This window comes from Jaculus jaculus, chromosome 4, assembly GCF_020740685.1.
Source record: "Jaculus jaculus isolate mJacJac1 chromosome 4, mJacJac1.mat.Y.cur, whole genome shotgun sequence".
Lineage (NCBI taxonomy): Eukaryota > Metazoa > Chordata > Mammalia > Rodentia > Dipodidae > Jaculus > Jaculus jaculus.
In genome coordinates, this window is record NC_059105.1 from 1460876 (window position 1) to 1478057 (window position 17182).

Below are 17182 nucleotides of genomic sequence, written 5' to 3' on the forward strand. Positions count from 1 at the left end.
AGAGAGGCCTAGAGAGATGGCTCAGTGGTTAAGGCACTTACCTTCAAAGCCTAATGACCCAAGTTCAACTCCCCAGTACCCACGTAAAGCCAGATGCACAAAGTGGCACATGCATCTGGAGTATGTCTGCAGTGGCTGGAGACCCTGGCATGCCCATTCACTCTGTCTGTCTCTCTTCTATTTCTCTCTACTTGAAAATAAATAAGTAAATAATACATTGTGAAGGGATGGAATGTTGTAGTTACAGGAACAAATTATCTAGGGTTATCTTTAGCTCACTGAACAGTCATTTACTGCCCACTTCTGTGTATGCCTAACATTTTGTAACTATTAGGTAAATCCTTCTGAAGGATAGAAGTAGATCCATATCTTTCACCAACCCAAAGGCTACTAATGTCATCTGCAGCCTATAATAGAGACCTTCACTTTGCTGAAACTTTCATACCTGATGCTCCTACCACTATATTTAAAGGTGTCTTGACTTATGGCTTTCTTTGCATCAGTCCTTGAAATGCTCATGTCTTGATTCCTTTTCCATTGTAGGTACACTGAAGCTTGCCACACAGCTTCCTGCTTTTACATGGGACCTGAGCTGAACTCAGGCACTCAGAGTTGTGTTACAAGTATATGGCTTTCTTTTGTTCTGTTACTATAAACACTTCATGAAACTCTTAACCATGTTGGGACATGGTATTTGGAGTAACCTGAGTCCATGTTCCTGGGTCATGGCCACACATATTTGGTTCAGAACAAATTGTCTCAGTCCATCTCTAAAAGTCCCCAAAGTCTTAACAGTTCCAACATTGTTCAAAGCTATAAATGCAGAGTCCCTTCTGAGACTCATCCAAACTCTTACCTATTAGCCCTGAAAAATCAAAACTACACATATGTACTTCCAATATGCAATTGCAAGGGGTGAATATTCCCAACCTACAATGGAAGAGTGAAAGTCTAGTAGGGAAAGATCAGGCCAAAGAAAGACTTGAAATCTAGCAGGGCAAACACCAAATCCTGCAGCTCCATGTCTGACAGCTGAGGCTCTTAATGGCAGTGTCTGGGCTCCAACAGCCCTGAGTAACCTTGCCCTTCCAGTGTATTGCCTGTAGTACATGTAGCTTTTTTTCTTGTGCCAGCTCTACTTAGTGCCTGCAGATTTCCTTGGCAGATGGCCTGCACCTCCAGAGTCCTGGGGTCTGGTCTCCATTGCAATTTAGTGTTGACCCTCACAGCTTGACACAGTGAACTCTCAGGATCTCTTTGCAGGGATTTAGAACACTGAAACTCATACATTACATGGCCTCTGAGGCTTTCTGGAACTTTGGTGCATACCTCCATGACCGCCTCACTCCTGCATTTTTTTTTAATTTAATTTATTAGTTTTCATTTCAGTGAATACAGGCAGTTTGGTACCATTATTTAGGCTCATCTGTGATCTACCCCCTCCCATTAGACCCTCCTTGTTAATGAAAATGGGTCATGCATTGTGGAGATAGCCCCTAGTTATTAGTATGATAAATGTCTCTGCAAATCATGACCCAACATGTAACTCTGACATTCTTTCCGCCCCCTCTTCCGCAAGATTTCCCTGAGCCATGTTGGGTTCATTTTTGGTCTGCTTCAGTGCTGAGGTGTTGGGGACCTCTGAGGCTTTGGCTCTCTGATTTGGTAGGAGTTGATTTTTCTCTGCGTTGATCTCCTTCCCCTTTGTGCTGGTATCCAGTTCACAGGAAAACATCACCCTTGCTTATTTCACCAGTTGTCCTTAGTTTCAGTTGGGCCCCTTTTGAGGTATGTTGGGGCAGCTCTCTTCTTAGGATCTGCATCTATCTGGAAAAGAGAAGCAGATTCTCCAACGGAGAGTAAGTTAGCACCCGGAAAATAGAGATAACACTTACTTTTTTGATAGACAGTTTGATAGGTGTAGGCCCTCTTATACCCTGTGATTGATGGTATCACTCCTGCATTTTGCATGCTTATAAAATTAGTCTCATATGTTGCCAGGTTTTGCTGTCATCCCAAGATGTAACCTGGCTTCCTTGGGCCACAGATGCAATGTTTCCATGTGCTTTCTAGACCAACCCTGAGGAAACATTTAATTAGGTGGCCATTTTGGTGCAGGTAACCCCTGTGGTGGCATCTCAGTTTAGGCTCTCTCCTTTCAAATGAGTTTGCATTTTCCCAAGTTGGAACCTTTAATGCATGGGGTCTTGCCTTCTGGGCATCCTTCTGTAGACCCAGTGTCTGTTCTCTCTCTCTCTCTCACTCACTCGCTCTTGCTCTCCCCACTTTTAAAACATTATTTATTTATTTGTGCATGTGTGTATGCATGTGCCATGGTGTGCATGTGGAGGTCAGAGAAGTTGTCTGTATTTACCTTCTTTGAGACAAGGTCTGTAACCACTGTAAACAAGTCTGGCCCATAAGCAGCTTTATGTGGGTGCTAGAGAATTGAAGCTGGACTGGTAAGCTTTGCAACCGAGTGCCTGTAACTTCTGAGCCACCTCCCCAGCCCTGCCTGAGCTTTCTCTTTAGTGGTGCTGGTCTCTTCAACAATGAGAAGTATGCAACCCTAAACTTGCTCACACACCTTTCCTCACTAAACTGCACATTTTCATACATTTCTTTTTTTTCTAACTATAGATCTGAGTAAAAACAGTGAGCAGTAACCATGGCATAGCCCAAATGCTATTTTGTCTTGAAATTTCCTCTGCCAGAGCAACTAGTCTATTACTTCAGATTCACTGGGATATGGATAGTATGCAGTCAGATTCTTTGCGAGAATGTAACACAAATAGCTTCTACTCCAGGTTCCAAGAGAGTCCTTGGTCCCCTCTGAATCCTCATGAGCCCTGCAATGTCCACAGTTCTTTTGGCATACTAGTCTTTCAAACTGCCACCAAAATAGCCCATTAAGCTCTGCATCCTAGGGCTTCACTAGCCTGCGGTTTCAAACTCTTCCACCTTCCTCCTGAAAACCAATTCCAAAGGTCTATGAACCACATGGTTAGGGTTATCAAAACAGTTGCCTTACTTCTCAGTACCAGTTTTCTGTATCACTTTTCTCATCCTGTGATAACATACTTGACACAAGCAACTTAAGGCAGGAAGGTTTATTTTGACTTATGTTTAAGAGGAAGGCAGTCAGTCATGGGATGGCATGGGGTAGGCATGCAACACTGACGGCAGTCAGAAAGCAGAGGTGAGTGCTGGTCATCCACATGATTTCTCCTCTTCATTTAGTTTGGCCCCCAGCTTAGGGGATGTTGTTGCCCGTATTTAATGTTAGGAGGGGTTTCATATTGGTTAAATCTCTCTGGAAATATACTTACAAACATGCTCAGAGATGTGTCTCCTAGTGATTCTAAATCCCATCAAGTTGTAAAGTAAGATTAACCATCATAGTAAACTTAAAATAATTAGCTAAGATGGTCTCTAAGCAAAAAACAGTAACTAACCCTAGTGTGTGTATGGGGGGCAATGAGGGAAAATGAACAGGTCCTCAGAGAAAAGTAGGGTACTATCAAGGGAACTCCTCTCAGAGAAGGGCAAGACCTGTAGTGGTGTGGCATGGGGGGCTGTGATGGGAGGAGTGAGGCAGGTGGAGTCTAGGGAGGGCCTCCAGGTGGGTGAGCTCCATGCAGGTGCAGAGTAGGTACCCTCCTTGCTGGGCACTCACCTAGGTCTTTGTCTGTAGCGGAGCTGTCCCCCAGCCAGAGGCTGAAGAAGAGGAGCTCAAGTACGTCCAGGACATCTGAGAAGATGGTCCAGTGAGTGCTTGGGGCTGGCCCCACTGCCCTTCCAGAGCAGCACGCTTCCTCTGACCTGAGGGGCATAGTGCTGTCTAGGCAGCCCAGCTTCTAGACATGGGCTGCATCCAGGGTGAGGGTTGCAGATGGGGTCTCAGAACACACTCAAGGGGCTATCCTGGGTGGGTCGGTGTGTCATACGTGGGCTCCATGTCCTTAGGTGGGTGGGCAGCTCCCAGGGCAGAACAGAGGTTAGGCCTAGGTTCTGCTTTTACTCAGAGTTTCTGTGATGCAGGCTGCCTCATTCCTGGGGGCACTCTCATCATGAATTTGGAGGGGCAGGGTCAGAACTAGAAAGGGCACTGGGGTGAGAGTCACTAAGGGGAGGTTGGCTTTGAGGCAGGCCCTGAGTTCTGCCTTCGGGTAGCCAGCTCACCCTGGTAGCATGACTCATAGCCATTCCCTGAGCTTATTCAAGTCCCCATGTTGATGTCCCACCTTGGGCATCTTCAAATGAGCAGTGTTTGCTTAATCACCCATTATAGCAACATGTCCACGCGAGCTTGTTCCCTGTTCTAAGTAACCCTGTGCAGGAGAACATCGGGTCTTTTGTCCTCGTGTGGTGCTCACCTCCTTAGTGGGGTGGTCAGTGGCACGAGTGTCCTAGGAGCTCTGTGGCAGGCCCAGACCTGACTCGGGAATTGGTTGCAGCATCCCCTTCTTCAAGTTCTGCTACCACTGCGGCCGCTCTGTTGGGGTCCGCCTCACCCCTTGTCCTCGCTGCTATGGGATCCTCACCTGCAGCAAGTACTGCAAGACCAAGGCCTGGACTGACTTCCACAAGAAGGACTGCAGTGACATGGTGACCATGTGTAGGTTGAGCACCACTGTTGGGCTGGCTGGGTGAGAGGCTTGTTGCTTTCAGAGACACAGGCCTTGGCGGGTGCAGGCCTCTGAAAGCCCTTCAGTTCCCAGAACTTGGCAGACTCTAGCTGGGCCCAGGGGGTGGGGTGGGGTGGCAGCAAGGAGGCCAGGGAGGCAGCCTTGCCCTCTTCAGCTGCAGTGACACGTGCCACCATGTGTGGCCACTGCCCTTGCAGACCCGGGGCATGGATGCCTATGTGTGCTTCTAGACAGACCCTGCCTGCATTCTTCCTTTCCTTGATGCCACCAAGGACTAGCCAAAGGCATGAGTTCCATACAGGTGTCTGATGTGACCTGACCTCACTCCAGGCTCAGTGCTCTGAGGGCAGCAGCCAATGCCCTGGATTTGGCACCTGCTGAGATCGCAGGAAGGGGAGGCTAGGGCTGCTGCTCCTCAGTGCCCTTCCCTGGGCTGCCCTTGCATGTGGGGCCTGCCCTGAATTCTATGCATCTCTGGTTTACCCTCTGTAACACTGGGCTTTTCATGATGGGTACCCTCAGTGGAGTACCTCAGAAACTGGTTGTGAACTTTTGGCTTGCAGAGCCCAGGACCAATTGGGGACTGGGAGATGAGTCTTTGAAGGGTAATCACAGCCAACAGTGTCCCCTACTGCAGGGAACATGTGTAAGCATTGGACAAAGTGCAAGAGAGGGTTAAATACAGTCCTTAGCCAAGTGAGGTATGGCTCTCCTCACCATGTGGGACAGAGGAGGCACAAAAAGTAGCATTTTGGTTCAGGTGACAAAGCTGAGCAGCTGCTGGGATCCGCTGAGTCCCTGCTCCAGGCCTTTCTTAGCTTCCCCTCAAGTTTTTTGCATAAATGAGACAGCCAAGGCTCTCATCTTCTTCCTTCCTGTGCCTCCTCTCATCTGTCCAGTGCCCCGCTTCGAGGACCCATCCTGGAAGGCGGCAGACTCTTGATGATGGAGCAGTGCTTGACCCTGGGTCTGGGGAGGGGCCCAGGGCTGTGCCCCTGGCTCGCCTGTCCACAGGGCCACCTCTTAGCTGCTAGCCCCTGTGCTGGCCTAATGCAGAAAGTGTCTGCAGTACTGTAGCTGTGTGATAGAGGTCTCTCCCTGTCCTGACCTCACAATAAAGTGGCCAGTTGTGTGTTTTAAGTCTATGCCCTGCTCTGTCCCCTCCTGGGTCAAGTTCCAGGACTCCTGTCCACACTGGCTGTGTTTGCCTTGCTGCCTTCCCACAGGGTCTGGCCCAGGCTGTGCTCTGGCCTCTAGGGAAAAGGGGAAAGGCTGAGTGTACAGAGAAGTAAAGGGCCAGTCAGGACTGGGAGAAAGAGGTGATTGCAGGTCAGCTCCCAGCTCAGCCTGGTGCTGGCCTTTGATTAGCTGCTGCCTACAGGAGCCTCCCCTGCTGGCTAGGGCCCTTCTTTCAGCTCTGCGCTCCCTCCAGGCTCCAGGTGTTCTGTTCCACATGCATGAGCTGAATGGCTGCCATATGCTGGGAATGCCATGGGAGCTGACAGAGGTGGGGGAGGACTGAAGCAGTGTTGGTGTTCCCAACAGGCGGTTAGTCTTATTCCCTAGCACTGGGCAGTTGTCACTGTGGGTGAGCTGACTTCCTGCTCCAGAGAGCCACTGTTGGTGGGGGCTTTGGGTGAGGTATACTACCCATGTTGACGGTGGGTAGGTCTGCCCTGGAGAGTCAGACTTTTTTTCATGGAGAAGGGGAGCAAGGTGGGCAGTAGGGAGCAGCAGCATCCACCCCTTGCCCTGGGCAGAAGGAGCTGGGGTCATCTGTTTCTTCATAGGATAAAGCATCGGATGTCCAGAGAGGACAAGGAGTCTAGAATCATTCCTGAGAGCAAAATGACCAGGTGCAAGGCTGGGGGGAAGGGAGATGGGAAAGGGGTTGTAGAGCTGTTTAGGGTGGTGAGGATCCCACCCTGGCTGGCCTTGGGCCTGCCGACAGCCACAGCAGCAGTTACTCTGCCTGGCTTCCTTGGTCTCTTGTTCAAGGTGAGAGATTCCTGGGGTGGGGAAGGGAGGGTGAGGTTCCTGTGTCCCACAAAGGTCAGCCCTAATCAGAGGCAGAAGCCCTTCTCTGTGCAGCTCAGCTACCAGCTCTCTGGTAGGGGTGGCGTTCCCAATAGGCAGGATGGTTAGCTCTGCTCCCAACACTGGGCAGTTGTCAGTGTGGGTGAGCTGGCTTCCGGTTACAGAGGGCTGTGGCTGGTGGGGGATTTGAGTGGGGGTGTGCTACCCATGTTGACAGCTGGGTACACATGGACACCATAGAATGCTTCTTATTGAAGCTTAATTGTATATTACAGAATATATGCAAATCAAAAGAAAGCAAACGAGTTATCCCAACAGCAGGAATGTCCATCATTACCCTTTGTGTATCCTTCCAACATGCCCCCAGCTCTCCAGACATGTAGAAATGCCAAGATACTGTCACACAGGAAGTAGTCACACAGGGATTCAGTACATAGGGACACAGGCACACAGGTGTGTAGGGACTCAGAGACTCAGTTCCATAGGACACGTCACACAGAGACACAGGTGTGCAGGCACACAGGACTGAGGCAAACGGGGAACTTTTCTCGTGCAAACAAGGCCACAGAACGAACCTATGCTCATAAGTATTTTTTCTGCAATGTTTCCTATAGCTTTCCTGTGCTTAATTCTGATTCAGTATTTGAACAGGTTTTTTTTTTGTTTGTTTGTTTTGTTTTTTAACAAAGAGGCAAAGGCAAGAATGGTAAAAATCATCTTAATGCTTGTTCTCAACATACTGGGAAACATACTTGGCTATTAGTTTGTATACATGTGCACAAAGACACGTAAGTAGCCCAGCACCACCCTCCCCTGTGCCCACATGCATGCTCTTAAACACCCCTCTATTGATTAACTAAAAGTGGACCATGTTGTGATCTGAACCTGACTTTCTAACATTGTGTTGGCCCCATCATATCAGAATCAGTGTGTGACGGGTGTTGCTGTGCTTGGAGTGGCAGCTGAGCATGTCCACCTGGTACCTGTGGATGGTGACTCCAGTCACTCCATTCTTGAGCTTTTCAAGGGCAACCGTGCACACACCTTTGGCCTGTTCACCCCTCAGTTGGTGGGAAGCATTCCTTGAGTTCTGGGAGTGCTCTTGCCAGTCTCTTGGAGCCAGTGCTGCTGTTAGAATGACCTTCCTTACACAGTAGGGCATCACCTGCCCACATGGGTGTGCCTCTTCTATTGTTTTTGCATTCTCTTCTTGCTGTGTAAGAGCTTTGTAGCACTGTGACCCCCTCTCTGCCTCTTGTGGAAAGAAGCTTCTCACAGCTTCTCACCCTCTTTAGAAGCTTTTGTTATGCTATCAGACTCATCAGTCCCACCTTCAAGGCCAGAACTGCTGACAAGCAGTCACCAGGCAGGGCTGTGTCAGGAGGGCGCTCTTTGCCCAGATGCCCACAGTCACTTTAGTCAGCCTAGAGCTAACTCCCATGTCAGGCACCAGGTAGGTCTCTCCGCAGGTCAGTGGTGGCCAGTCCCCACTGCTGCTCTCTCCTTTGAGGCGCATGCTCTTTGTCCCCTGGCACTGCAGCTGGCTCACCCTGAGCCCTTCAGTCTCAAGCTGCAGCACGTAGCGTATTTTCATGGCCGCCCGACAAGCCAACCCACGACTCCTGAGACCTGCGGCTGTTGCTCCGTGTCTTTCTAGTGTCGTGTCTGGATCAATGCGGAGATGGTGGGGATCTTGGGATTGCTAAGAGTTGCAGAAGCTGATATGGTGAACCAGGTTCTTTCACACAGGAACTGTTGCTAGCTCTGCTGAGGCTTTCACTCATCACACCCCACTTACCTGGAAACTCTGCCTTCCAAGCACAGCCCAGGAGCCCTGCTGGCCCTTCCCGTCCATCCTCACTGTCCTGTGTAGTGCTACTGACCACCCCCACCACACACATGTACACACACGCACATACACGTGTACACACGTACATATATACACAGAGCTCTTCCTGTCTTTCCTGCTTTGGCCTCCCTGTTACTGCCACACATGATCACAGTCAGTATATGCCTGCCATGCTGGCCTCGTGTGTCTCCCTGTGTTGGTCAGACTGGCTCTTGCTGGGCCCCTGCTTGTGTCTTTCTTAGTGCCCACAGGCTCAGAACTGCCACATGGGCTCTTCTGCTATGGCAGCACCATAGTGAGGCCTTGCCCTCTGGGAGAGGACAAGATGGCCTGGTCCCTGTGTCTCAGGTGGGGGTGTGGTCTGGGTTTTAGCAGAAAGGGAATGATGTGTGAGAAATGCCACTTTTGGTGGGTGTTGGTGAAGAGAGATCTGATGGGATGGTATGTGGGATGTCACTGGGGTCCTGCCTTTTGTGGGGGTTCACATGAGAGTAAGGAGGCCCATGTGGCCCAGGGTATACATTCTAGAAAGCCCTTGGAACTGGGAAGGTTGTTCCTGTGGCATGGAGGCTGATGCTGGAGCAGGGCTAGAGGCTCAGGAGGGAACTGAGCCCATGCTTTCGCAAGGATCACCCATCTGGCTTTCCTAAGGGCCTTGCTCATCCCATGATCACCTTCAACCCCCACCCTCCGTTCTTCCCAGGAGTCCCCCTTCCAGCTCTCCTAGTACCTTTGCTGTCTCTGCAATTAGCTTGTCCTCACCCCCACCCCACAGTTGACTTGCCCTCAAGAGCAGTTGTGAGGCTGGCATGTCCATGGGGAGCAAGAGCTAGACAGAAGACACCCCAAAGCAGCTGCTTTTGCTTTCTTCACGGCCGTGGGTAGGGGAGGCTGTGCCCGCAGCCAGCACTCTGGCCTTCCTCCTCCCTGTGCACAGCAGGGCTGCTGAGCTTCCTGAGGACACGGCTGGTGTTCTGTGAGAGCTGTAGGGGTCACTTAGGAGCACAGGACAGGAGTGCACAGGGCTTGCACATAGTCAGACTGGGGTGAGGGGCTTCTGGGTCAGACACCTGTGGATGCTTGACTCTCACCTCATCCGTTCAAGCACTTGCTGCAGGACTCAAAACTCACCCATGGTGTTCTCTGTCACCCAACACCTTTTCTACCACTGCCTCCTGAGGGACATCCAGGACTTCCTTCAGTCAGAAGGCAGAAATGCAGAGGTGCTAGATGAGCCTTCAGTGCTGCCCAAGGCAGAGGGAGGCCAGCAGGGTGGGAGCTTCCCCAGGCCCTAGCAGCTGCCCTTGCTTCTGTCCCCACTGCTCTCCAGGGGAGTAGGTAGATGGAATATTTGTGCTTTTCCAAGTGCACCGTACCCTTAGCTCTCGGCTGTTGAGCCTCTACCTTAATCCTATCCCTGCTGGGAGATGTGTCACTGCTCTCATTCTAGGGTCCGGACACCCTGAGGTGGGTATCCCTCGGGGCAGTCATACTGCCCTGGACCTGCATTTTGCCGGGTGGGCTGGGGTTGCAGGTGTTAAGGACACAGCTCAGGGTCCAGCTTGCTCACAGTGTACACATGTCTCTACCAGGTAACCCAAGACCGGGGCAGACCCCATAGTGGTGAATGTTCACAGCAGCAGTCTGGCATCTTCAGAGTGGCTTGAGACATAGGCCTAGCTGCTCCCAAGCTGCTGCTGCTTCTTTTCTTTGGGGGGATGTAGGGTAGAGTCCCATTCTTGCTCAGGCTGACCTGGAATTCACTCTGTAGTCTCAGGGTGGTCTTGAACTCATGGTGATCTTCTTACTGCTGCCTCCCGAGTGCTTGGAGTCAGGGTGTGGAGGGACACACAGGAAGTCCAGGTGGCCAGTGCTCTTCTCTGGCCCATGTGATCCTCTTCTTGATTCCCAAGCTCAGGTGGACTTAGAATTTGGGAGGGAAGTGTAGTCGCTCATGACAGGAGGACAAGGGAGGCAGAAGCTGGCCTTGGGTGAGTCTGGGAGAGGAGAGATGCTTGCCCTGGGAATCCACCTTCCTCGGGTGCTTTCTTAGACTCTACACAGGTACTAGTGCCTGTGGGGTCCAGGACCCCTACCTGCTGTCCTTCTGGGATCCCCTTTTTAGTGCTTTCATGACCTTTTGGATTCTCTTTTGGGCTGGACTCCCCACTAGCTCAGCCCTCTGGTCCCCTCCATCTGGGTAAGAGCTTGCCAAGCACACATGAGGTCCACAGGAGATGAGGCTGGAGCAAGGTGGCAGGAAGTCAAGGTGTGAGATGTTACAGGGTGCTGCAGGTCAGTCAGTGTCTTAGCTGGTAGAGTCCAGATCTACACAGGGAGAGAAGTGAGGCCAGAGGGCTGTGGGGAAGGGGCGGGAAGATATACAGTGGTTCAGGACAGCAAGCGGGATGGGGATTAATGGTGTCTGATGTGAATTTGCCCTGACGGAGGCAAGGTCTTGGTAGGCTATTGATACAGAGGGACTGACTAGTCCCATGTGGACCAGGGGATGCTACCTGGTGAAGGTGGGGCCTGGGTCTGACTGTGGAGCATTAAGGATAGGCACCTCTTTTCAACCCCCTTACCTTTTGGGAAAATGAGCCACAGCCTGGGGAACTTGGTAGGAAAGGAGCTGTAGTGAATGGGCCTGAGGGGCACAGGCAGCAGCAGCAGGCTGTGTTTTGGTTGTTATGGAGATAGAAGCATGGCATGTGGATATCAGGGTTCTTCATGGAAGCCAGGGGGCTCCTGTGTTCTGTGCTATAGGCAGTGTAGCTAAACGCCAGTGGCTGTGGTGTCCTCTGGCCAGCCTGCTCCCTCAGAGCCTGGGAGGGGGGGGCATCAGCTTCCTGTTAGCCTTCCCAGGCCCAGATTCCCTTGACTGTGGAGCTGGGACTCCTTGGCAAGCCATGGCCCCTGCAGTCCTGCCTGGGACTCCGTACTTTGCTTTAGGGATGCTGCAGCCATCAGCTCAGCTTTGAGGTCCTATAAGTCCTACGCCTGCCCTGTTGTATCTAAAACATTCCCTCTGAGGCCAACATCAAGGGTGTACTCCTTGTTTTCTTCTAGGAGTCTGACAGTTCTGAGCCTTCCATTTAAATCTTTATTAATCCACTTGGTCTTAAGTCAGGTAAGGGTCCGCTTGTCCATGTGAACAGCATTGTCCCTGTGCCATTTGCTGAAGAGGTTCCTTTCCCTACTGCACATCCTTACTGTCCCATCCGAGAAGTTGGCTGCACATGTGTGGGTCTACTTTTGTGTGTAAATGGTCCCTCTCCAGTTTTTTGAGGGATTTAACCTTTCTTAGATGCTTTGCTCAGTTAATTTATACAGCCCTCTGTCTTGGACTTTTGTCAGGATGATTTTAGCTCAATGTCTTCTGTTGCTATTGGCCTGTTCAAACTGTATTTCCTCATGATTTGGTCTGTTAAGTCATCTCTAGGAAGTTATTTTTTTTCAGGGTTGTGTTAGCAGTTACCTTCTCATTGCTAGGACAAAGCCCCAGACCAGATGTAGTTTATGGGAGGAAAGTTTACTTCAGCTTACCTAGCTTCATAGTGGGGAAAAGAAAAGCAGAGAAGGCGGCAGGCTCACATCTTCATAGAGACCGCAAGAGTGAGCTGCCTCTGCACATCCAGTATGCAGGACTAGTCAACCTCAAGGTCCGTCCCCATTACACGCCTCCTCTAGCAAGGCTCCACCCTCAAAGGTGCTTCCAGCTGGGGACTGAATATGAGATTTAATCACAAACACATGAGGCTCTGTGGGTTGCTTTATATTCAGACTACCACAGTTGTCTAGTTTGTTGGTATAAAGTTGTCCAGTTGTCTGACCTGGAATTCACTGCGTTATCTCAGCATGGCCTCAAACTCACAGCGATCCATCTACCTCTGCCTCCTAAGTGCTGGGATAAAGTAGTGTGCCACCATGCCCGGCCCCAGTTGTCTCTTATAACCCATTGTATTCTTGTGGCATCTGTTGTAATGTCTCCTTTTTCCCCTAGTCCTGCTAAAGGTTTGTCCTGTTTCATTTGTCATTTCAGAAAACCAACTCAGGTTAATGGGTCTTTTCTATTATTTTTCTAGTTTCTATTTCATTTTTTTGTTCCAAGTCTTATTTCTGTCTTTCTGCATTGCGTTTGCTCTGTTCTTTTTCTGGTTCCTTGAGTGGAGTAGGTTGTTTATGTGAGATCTTCCATACTGCAGACATTTGTCAGTATGCTTTCTTTAGAGCTGTCTCCCGAGCACTGTTGCCTTCACATTTTCATTTATTTCACTATATTTTTTTGAAATTATTTTTATTTTCTTTTAAGTATGAGTATTTTTATTTTTTTCCTGACATACTGAGGCAAAATAAAATCAACACCATACAAAATAACTTTATAAAACATCATTCATATTACCTTTAGAAATTTTTTTTGTTTTTGAGGTAGGGTCTCACTCTGGCCCAGGCTGACCTGGAATTCACTATGAAGTCTCAGGGTGGCCTTGAACTCACAGCAATCCTCCTACCTCTGCCTCCCGAGTGCTGGGATTAAAAGGTGTGTGCCACCACGCCCGGCTTTTAGAAATTTTTCTTTTATGTGAGTGTAGTATATATGGTATGTGTGTACAAATTCAGGCCCTGTGCACAGCCAGAGGACAATGCATGTGTCTTCCTCTATTGCTCATTCCTTGAGAAAGTCTCTCATTGATCTTAGAGCTGCCATTTTAGTCAGTCTGGCTGACCAGCAAAACCCAGTGATTCTTCAGTCCTCTGCTCCCACCAAGTCTGGGACTACAGGTGTTTGTGTGGGTGCTGGCCACTCAAACTCAGGGCAAACCAGGGCCTTAGACCCCTCATGCTTGTGTGTGGAGGCCAGAAATTGACACTGGTGTCTTCCTCAATTGCTCCTCACTGTATTTACTGAGGAGGGGTCTCACTTGAATCCAGAGCTAAAGCTAGTCAGCTTGCACTGGATGTCCCTTATGTCTGCCTCCCCAGTGCTGGCATTATTGGCAGCCACCCTGTCCATGTGGGTTTGATACATACAACTGCTAGAGTAAGCCTTTTACCCACTGAGCCATCTCCCCAGCCCCTATTTTTGTCTTTAAAAAACAGACTCTAGACACATGATGCTGACTTTATGTGGGTACTGGGAAATTGAACCTAGGCCATCATGTTTTGCAAGCAAGTGCTTTTAACTGTAGAGCCATTTCCCAGCCCCTCTTTTTTTCTTCCTTTTAAATATATTTTAATTATTTGAGAGAGAGAAAGAGCTGGAGAGGGTGTGTGAGAGAGAATAGGCATTCCAGGGCCTCTAGCCACTGCAAATGACCTCCAGACACATGCACTACCTTGTGCATCTGGCTTATGTGGTTACTGGGGAATTGAACTTGGGTCCTTAGGCTTTGCAGGCAAATGCCTTAATAGCTAAGCCATCTCTCTAGCCCCCATTTTAGTCTTTTTGACTAGGTTTAAAAGTGACTTCTATATCATCATTACAGTATCAGAGCATTCTGAATTTGACTCTACCTTTATCAGTAAGCTGTCTTGCTCATGCTGTTTCTCAGTGTCCCTTCAATGTGAAGAACTCCCTGTGACATTTCTTGTAAGACATATATATCAGTGAACTTCCTTAGTCCTTAGTTCCTTTAAGTGTGAGATTATCTTCATCTCTCATTCCTTTCCAAATTACAGCATTGACAGATGTGGGGTTCTTGGTTGGAAGCTGGGCCTCCCCACCCAGATCATTGAATACATCATTTCACTCTGTCCTGGTCTACAAGGTTTCTGCCATAAATCCTGGGAGCCATATGAAGGTTCTCTTGTGTTTGATGTCTCCTTTTCTGCCTTGGAGATTCTTTGGCTTTGGAGTCAACCCTGTGTTTCAGGATATTTCTTTTGAGGGTTCATCTTGGAATCCTTTGAGCTTCAAGGGTCTGGGTGTGCATATCCATACCAAGATTTGGTTAAGTTCCAGGCAATATTTCTTTCTTTCCTTCCTTTTTTTTGAGGTAGGGTCTCGCTGTAGCTCAGGCTGACCTGGAATTCACTATGTAGTCTCAGGCTGGCCTAGAACTCAAGTGATCCTCCTGTCTCTGCCTCCTGAGGCATTAAAGTTGTGTGCCACCACACCCAGCAAAGGCAGTATTTCTTTGAATAAACTTTGAGTCACTCTTTCTCCTTTTAGTACTTACATAATCCATATATTGTAGGCTCCCTTAACTAACTCTCTAAATTAACCTTAGTTTTTATTTCTGTCCTCTTTCTCTCAAAATACTCAACCCTCTTTCTCACAAAGCACTTATAGAGAATTTCAGCTTGCCCCATGCTCTGAAGTTCTCAGAGCCCTGGATTGGGTAGCAAATTGTCTGCATATGTTGTAATTTTAGAAATCTCAGCTCATCTCATGTTGCCTCACTGTGGGTGGCTCTTCTTGGTTCTCATATTTGCTTATGCCAAGCCCTGGGCAGCAGCATAAACTTTCTTGGCTTCTCTTGGGCAGCACAGAGAGCTCTTCTGTTACTGCAGTCTAGTCACTGGAGGTCTCAGTTCCAGATCCGCCCCCCCCCCCGCCCATACCTGAGCTCCCATCCTGAGGGGAATTTCTGTATCTGAAATGCTATCCCCCCAATGTTAGGGTTTGACTTCCTCATCCCACCTTCTCTCTCCACATAGGGGTTTACTCTTCTGTAATCTCAGGCAGGTATTTACTGTACTTCTTGATGTTTGTGAAGAGAGGGGTTTGTTGTAGTGGACTATGGTTGTCCTGTGACCGGATCAAACAAGACACCCTCCAATTTCCTCCTGTCACCTCAGGACAGTTGGGCTGACCCCCAAGTCTCATTTTGAAATCTTGAGGCTTGTTTCTGTGCTTTCCCAGCTTGGGTTCAGAAACAGGTCTGTTCTGGAAACGAAGGGGTCTTGCTCACACCGGGGCTCAGAACAGAAGGGAAGCATTGATTGGCTATTCTTGCTTTTGGTTTTTTTATCCTGGATTGTCCTCACTTGGAAGGATCTCTGACAGGACAGCTTTCTGGGCAGTTATCATGCAGTCCTGATATCTCAGTGAGCCTGTGAGGGCAACTACTACCCTGTTCCACCCTCACAGGCTCTAGCAACCTGGTTGCTGGGGCTACTGTCACCTCCCAGAGCCTCTAACCCTCTTGTTTCATAGCTCTGACATGTGTCTTGTCACTGGTCATTTCCACTGGGGACAGATGCTCTGGTTGTGATCCTCCATGACTGTAGTGATGTGTGTGTGGGGGGGGGGCACCAGCCTTATCCTGAATAGAAGGAGCACTTGGATCACAAAAGGCATTTCTCCAGAATGGGCTTGCCCCAAGGTGAAGACTTAGGGCCACCCAGAGGCAGTGGTGAGTTCATGCATGTATCTGTGTCCCTACTGGTGTGTTTGAGCGTATTGTGTGCACACAAGTATGTATACAGTTTATGTGCCTATGCTGTGTGCGTGCATGTGTGCACATGTACACACGTATGAGCACATGCTGCAGGCACCACCATGGCCTACAGGATTGCCTATAGGTGCTGTGGAATGCTTGAGGCAGTTGAGTCATTGGCTGTTCCGCTCATCATGGGCTATTCAGGAGGCCTGTGGCTTCTTGAATTTCTATGGTGAGTGAAGAGCTCTGACAGCTCATGATGATCGGGAAGGGCTGGCTCTCAGGCCAGGCTGTCCTGAGGTTTTCCTGACGCTCCAGCTGCGTGGCTGCGGGAGCCAGTGAGCTAGTGCTGCCTCTCCTGTGACGGCGGCTGTCTCACCGTGCCCTCCTTTTCTTGACAGGGAAAGCGCACTTCAAACACAGAAAGCCTTTGAAAAAGAAACCGAGAGAGATACCCAGAAATCTGAAACCCTGCTGGACTGCTTGATGCGTGTCCGCCTGCGGCCACCAGGGAGCATCAAGTCTCCCCTCCCTCTCCTTGCCACCAGGGGAGAGGACTGAACCCTCATGTCCCAGAGCAGCTGAGTCACCTGGTACCGGGACTGCCTGGATGTGTAGAAGGGCAGGAAGCAGAGGATGTGCTGCCACCACGGGGGCCACTGCAGGTGCCCTTGGAGGACTCTTCCTTCCCAGAGCTACTTGGTGTGCTTCCCTGGAGTGTGCAGTCTGGCCCTGAACAGGGACAGGCTCTGCTCCTTGTGCCCGCCCCCCAGTCCCAGCTCCAGCACTGCATGGTCTTCTGCGATGGAAACACGATGTGAAATGTATGTCAGGCAGAGTGGCTCCCAGATAAAAAGACCCACAGATGTACCTGTCTGAGAGCAGGGCTTCTTGAGCGGCGTTATGCAGGCTTCCCAGCCTGTCTCCATAGGCACAGGGCAGCCCCGTGAGGCAAGAGTGAACTGGCCTGTGTCTATTTAGACTGTTTGTAGATGTGTAGGGTAGCTGTGGACAGACTAGACATTCCTCCAGACAATGTTGGTCCCTGCATTGATCTTTTGGACATCTCTGAGGTCTCCTGGCAAGGGTGAGAACCTTCCTGGGGGTTGGAAGATTGTGTGGGAACCAAGAAGGTGGAGGGTAGTGGATGGGGCCCTGTTGTCTGGCCTTTTCCTGTGTACTCCACACATTCAGGGCAGGACTTGGAGATGCTCAACAGCTAGGGACCCACAGCAATGCTAGAGCCACACCACAGATGTGGC

General features: G+C 49.8%; 1 protein-coding gene across 10 annotated transcripts in view; it reads left to right on the plus strand.

Annotated features, from left to right (window-relative positions):
- Ankmy1 (ankyrin repeat and MYND domain containing 1) overlaps positions 1–16790 on the plus strand; it is a 53763-nt gene extending 36973 nt beyond the window's left edge. For 8 of the 10 annotated variants that reach the window (XM_045146876.1, XM_045146880.1, XM_045146874.1 and 5 more), the window contains 3 exons: positions 3695–3767; positions 4458–4618; positions 16322–16524. In XM_045146876.1, the coding sequence (XP_045002811.1) occupies positions 3695–3767; positions 4458–4618; positions 16322–16407 (320 nt within the window). In that variant the 3' untranslated portion in view covers positions 16408–16524. Of the gene's footprint in view, positions 1–3694; positions 3768–4457; positions 4619–16321 lie in introns of all 10 variants that reach the window. The other 2 variants (XM_045146877.1, XM_045146882.1) reach the window with 2 other exon arrangements.
- Positions 16791–17182: the final 392 nt, after the last annotated feature.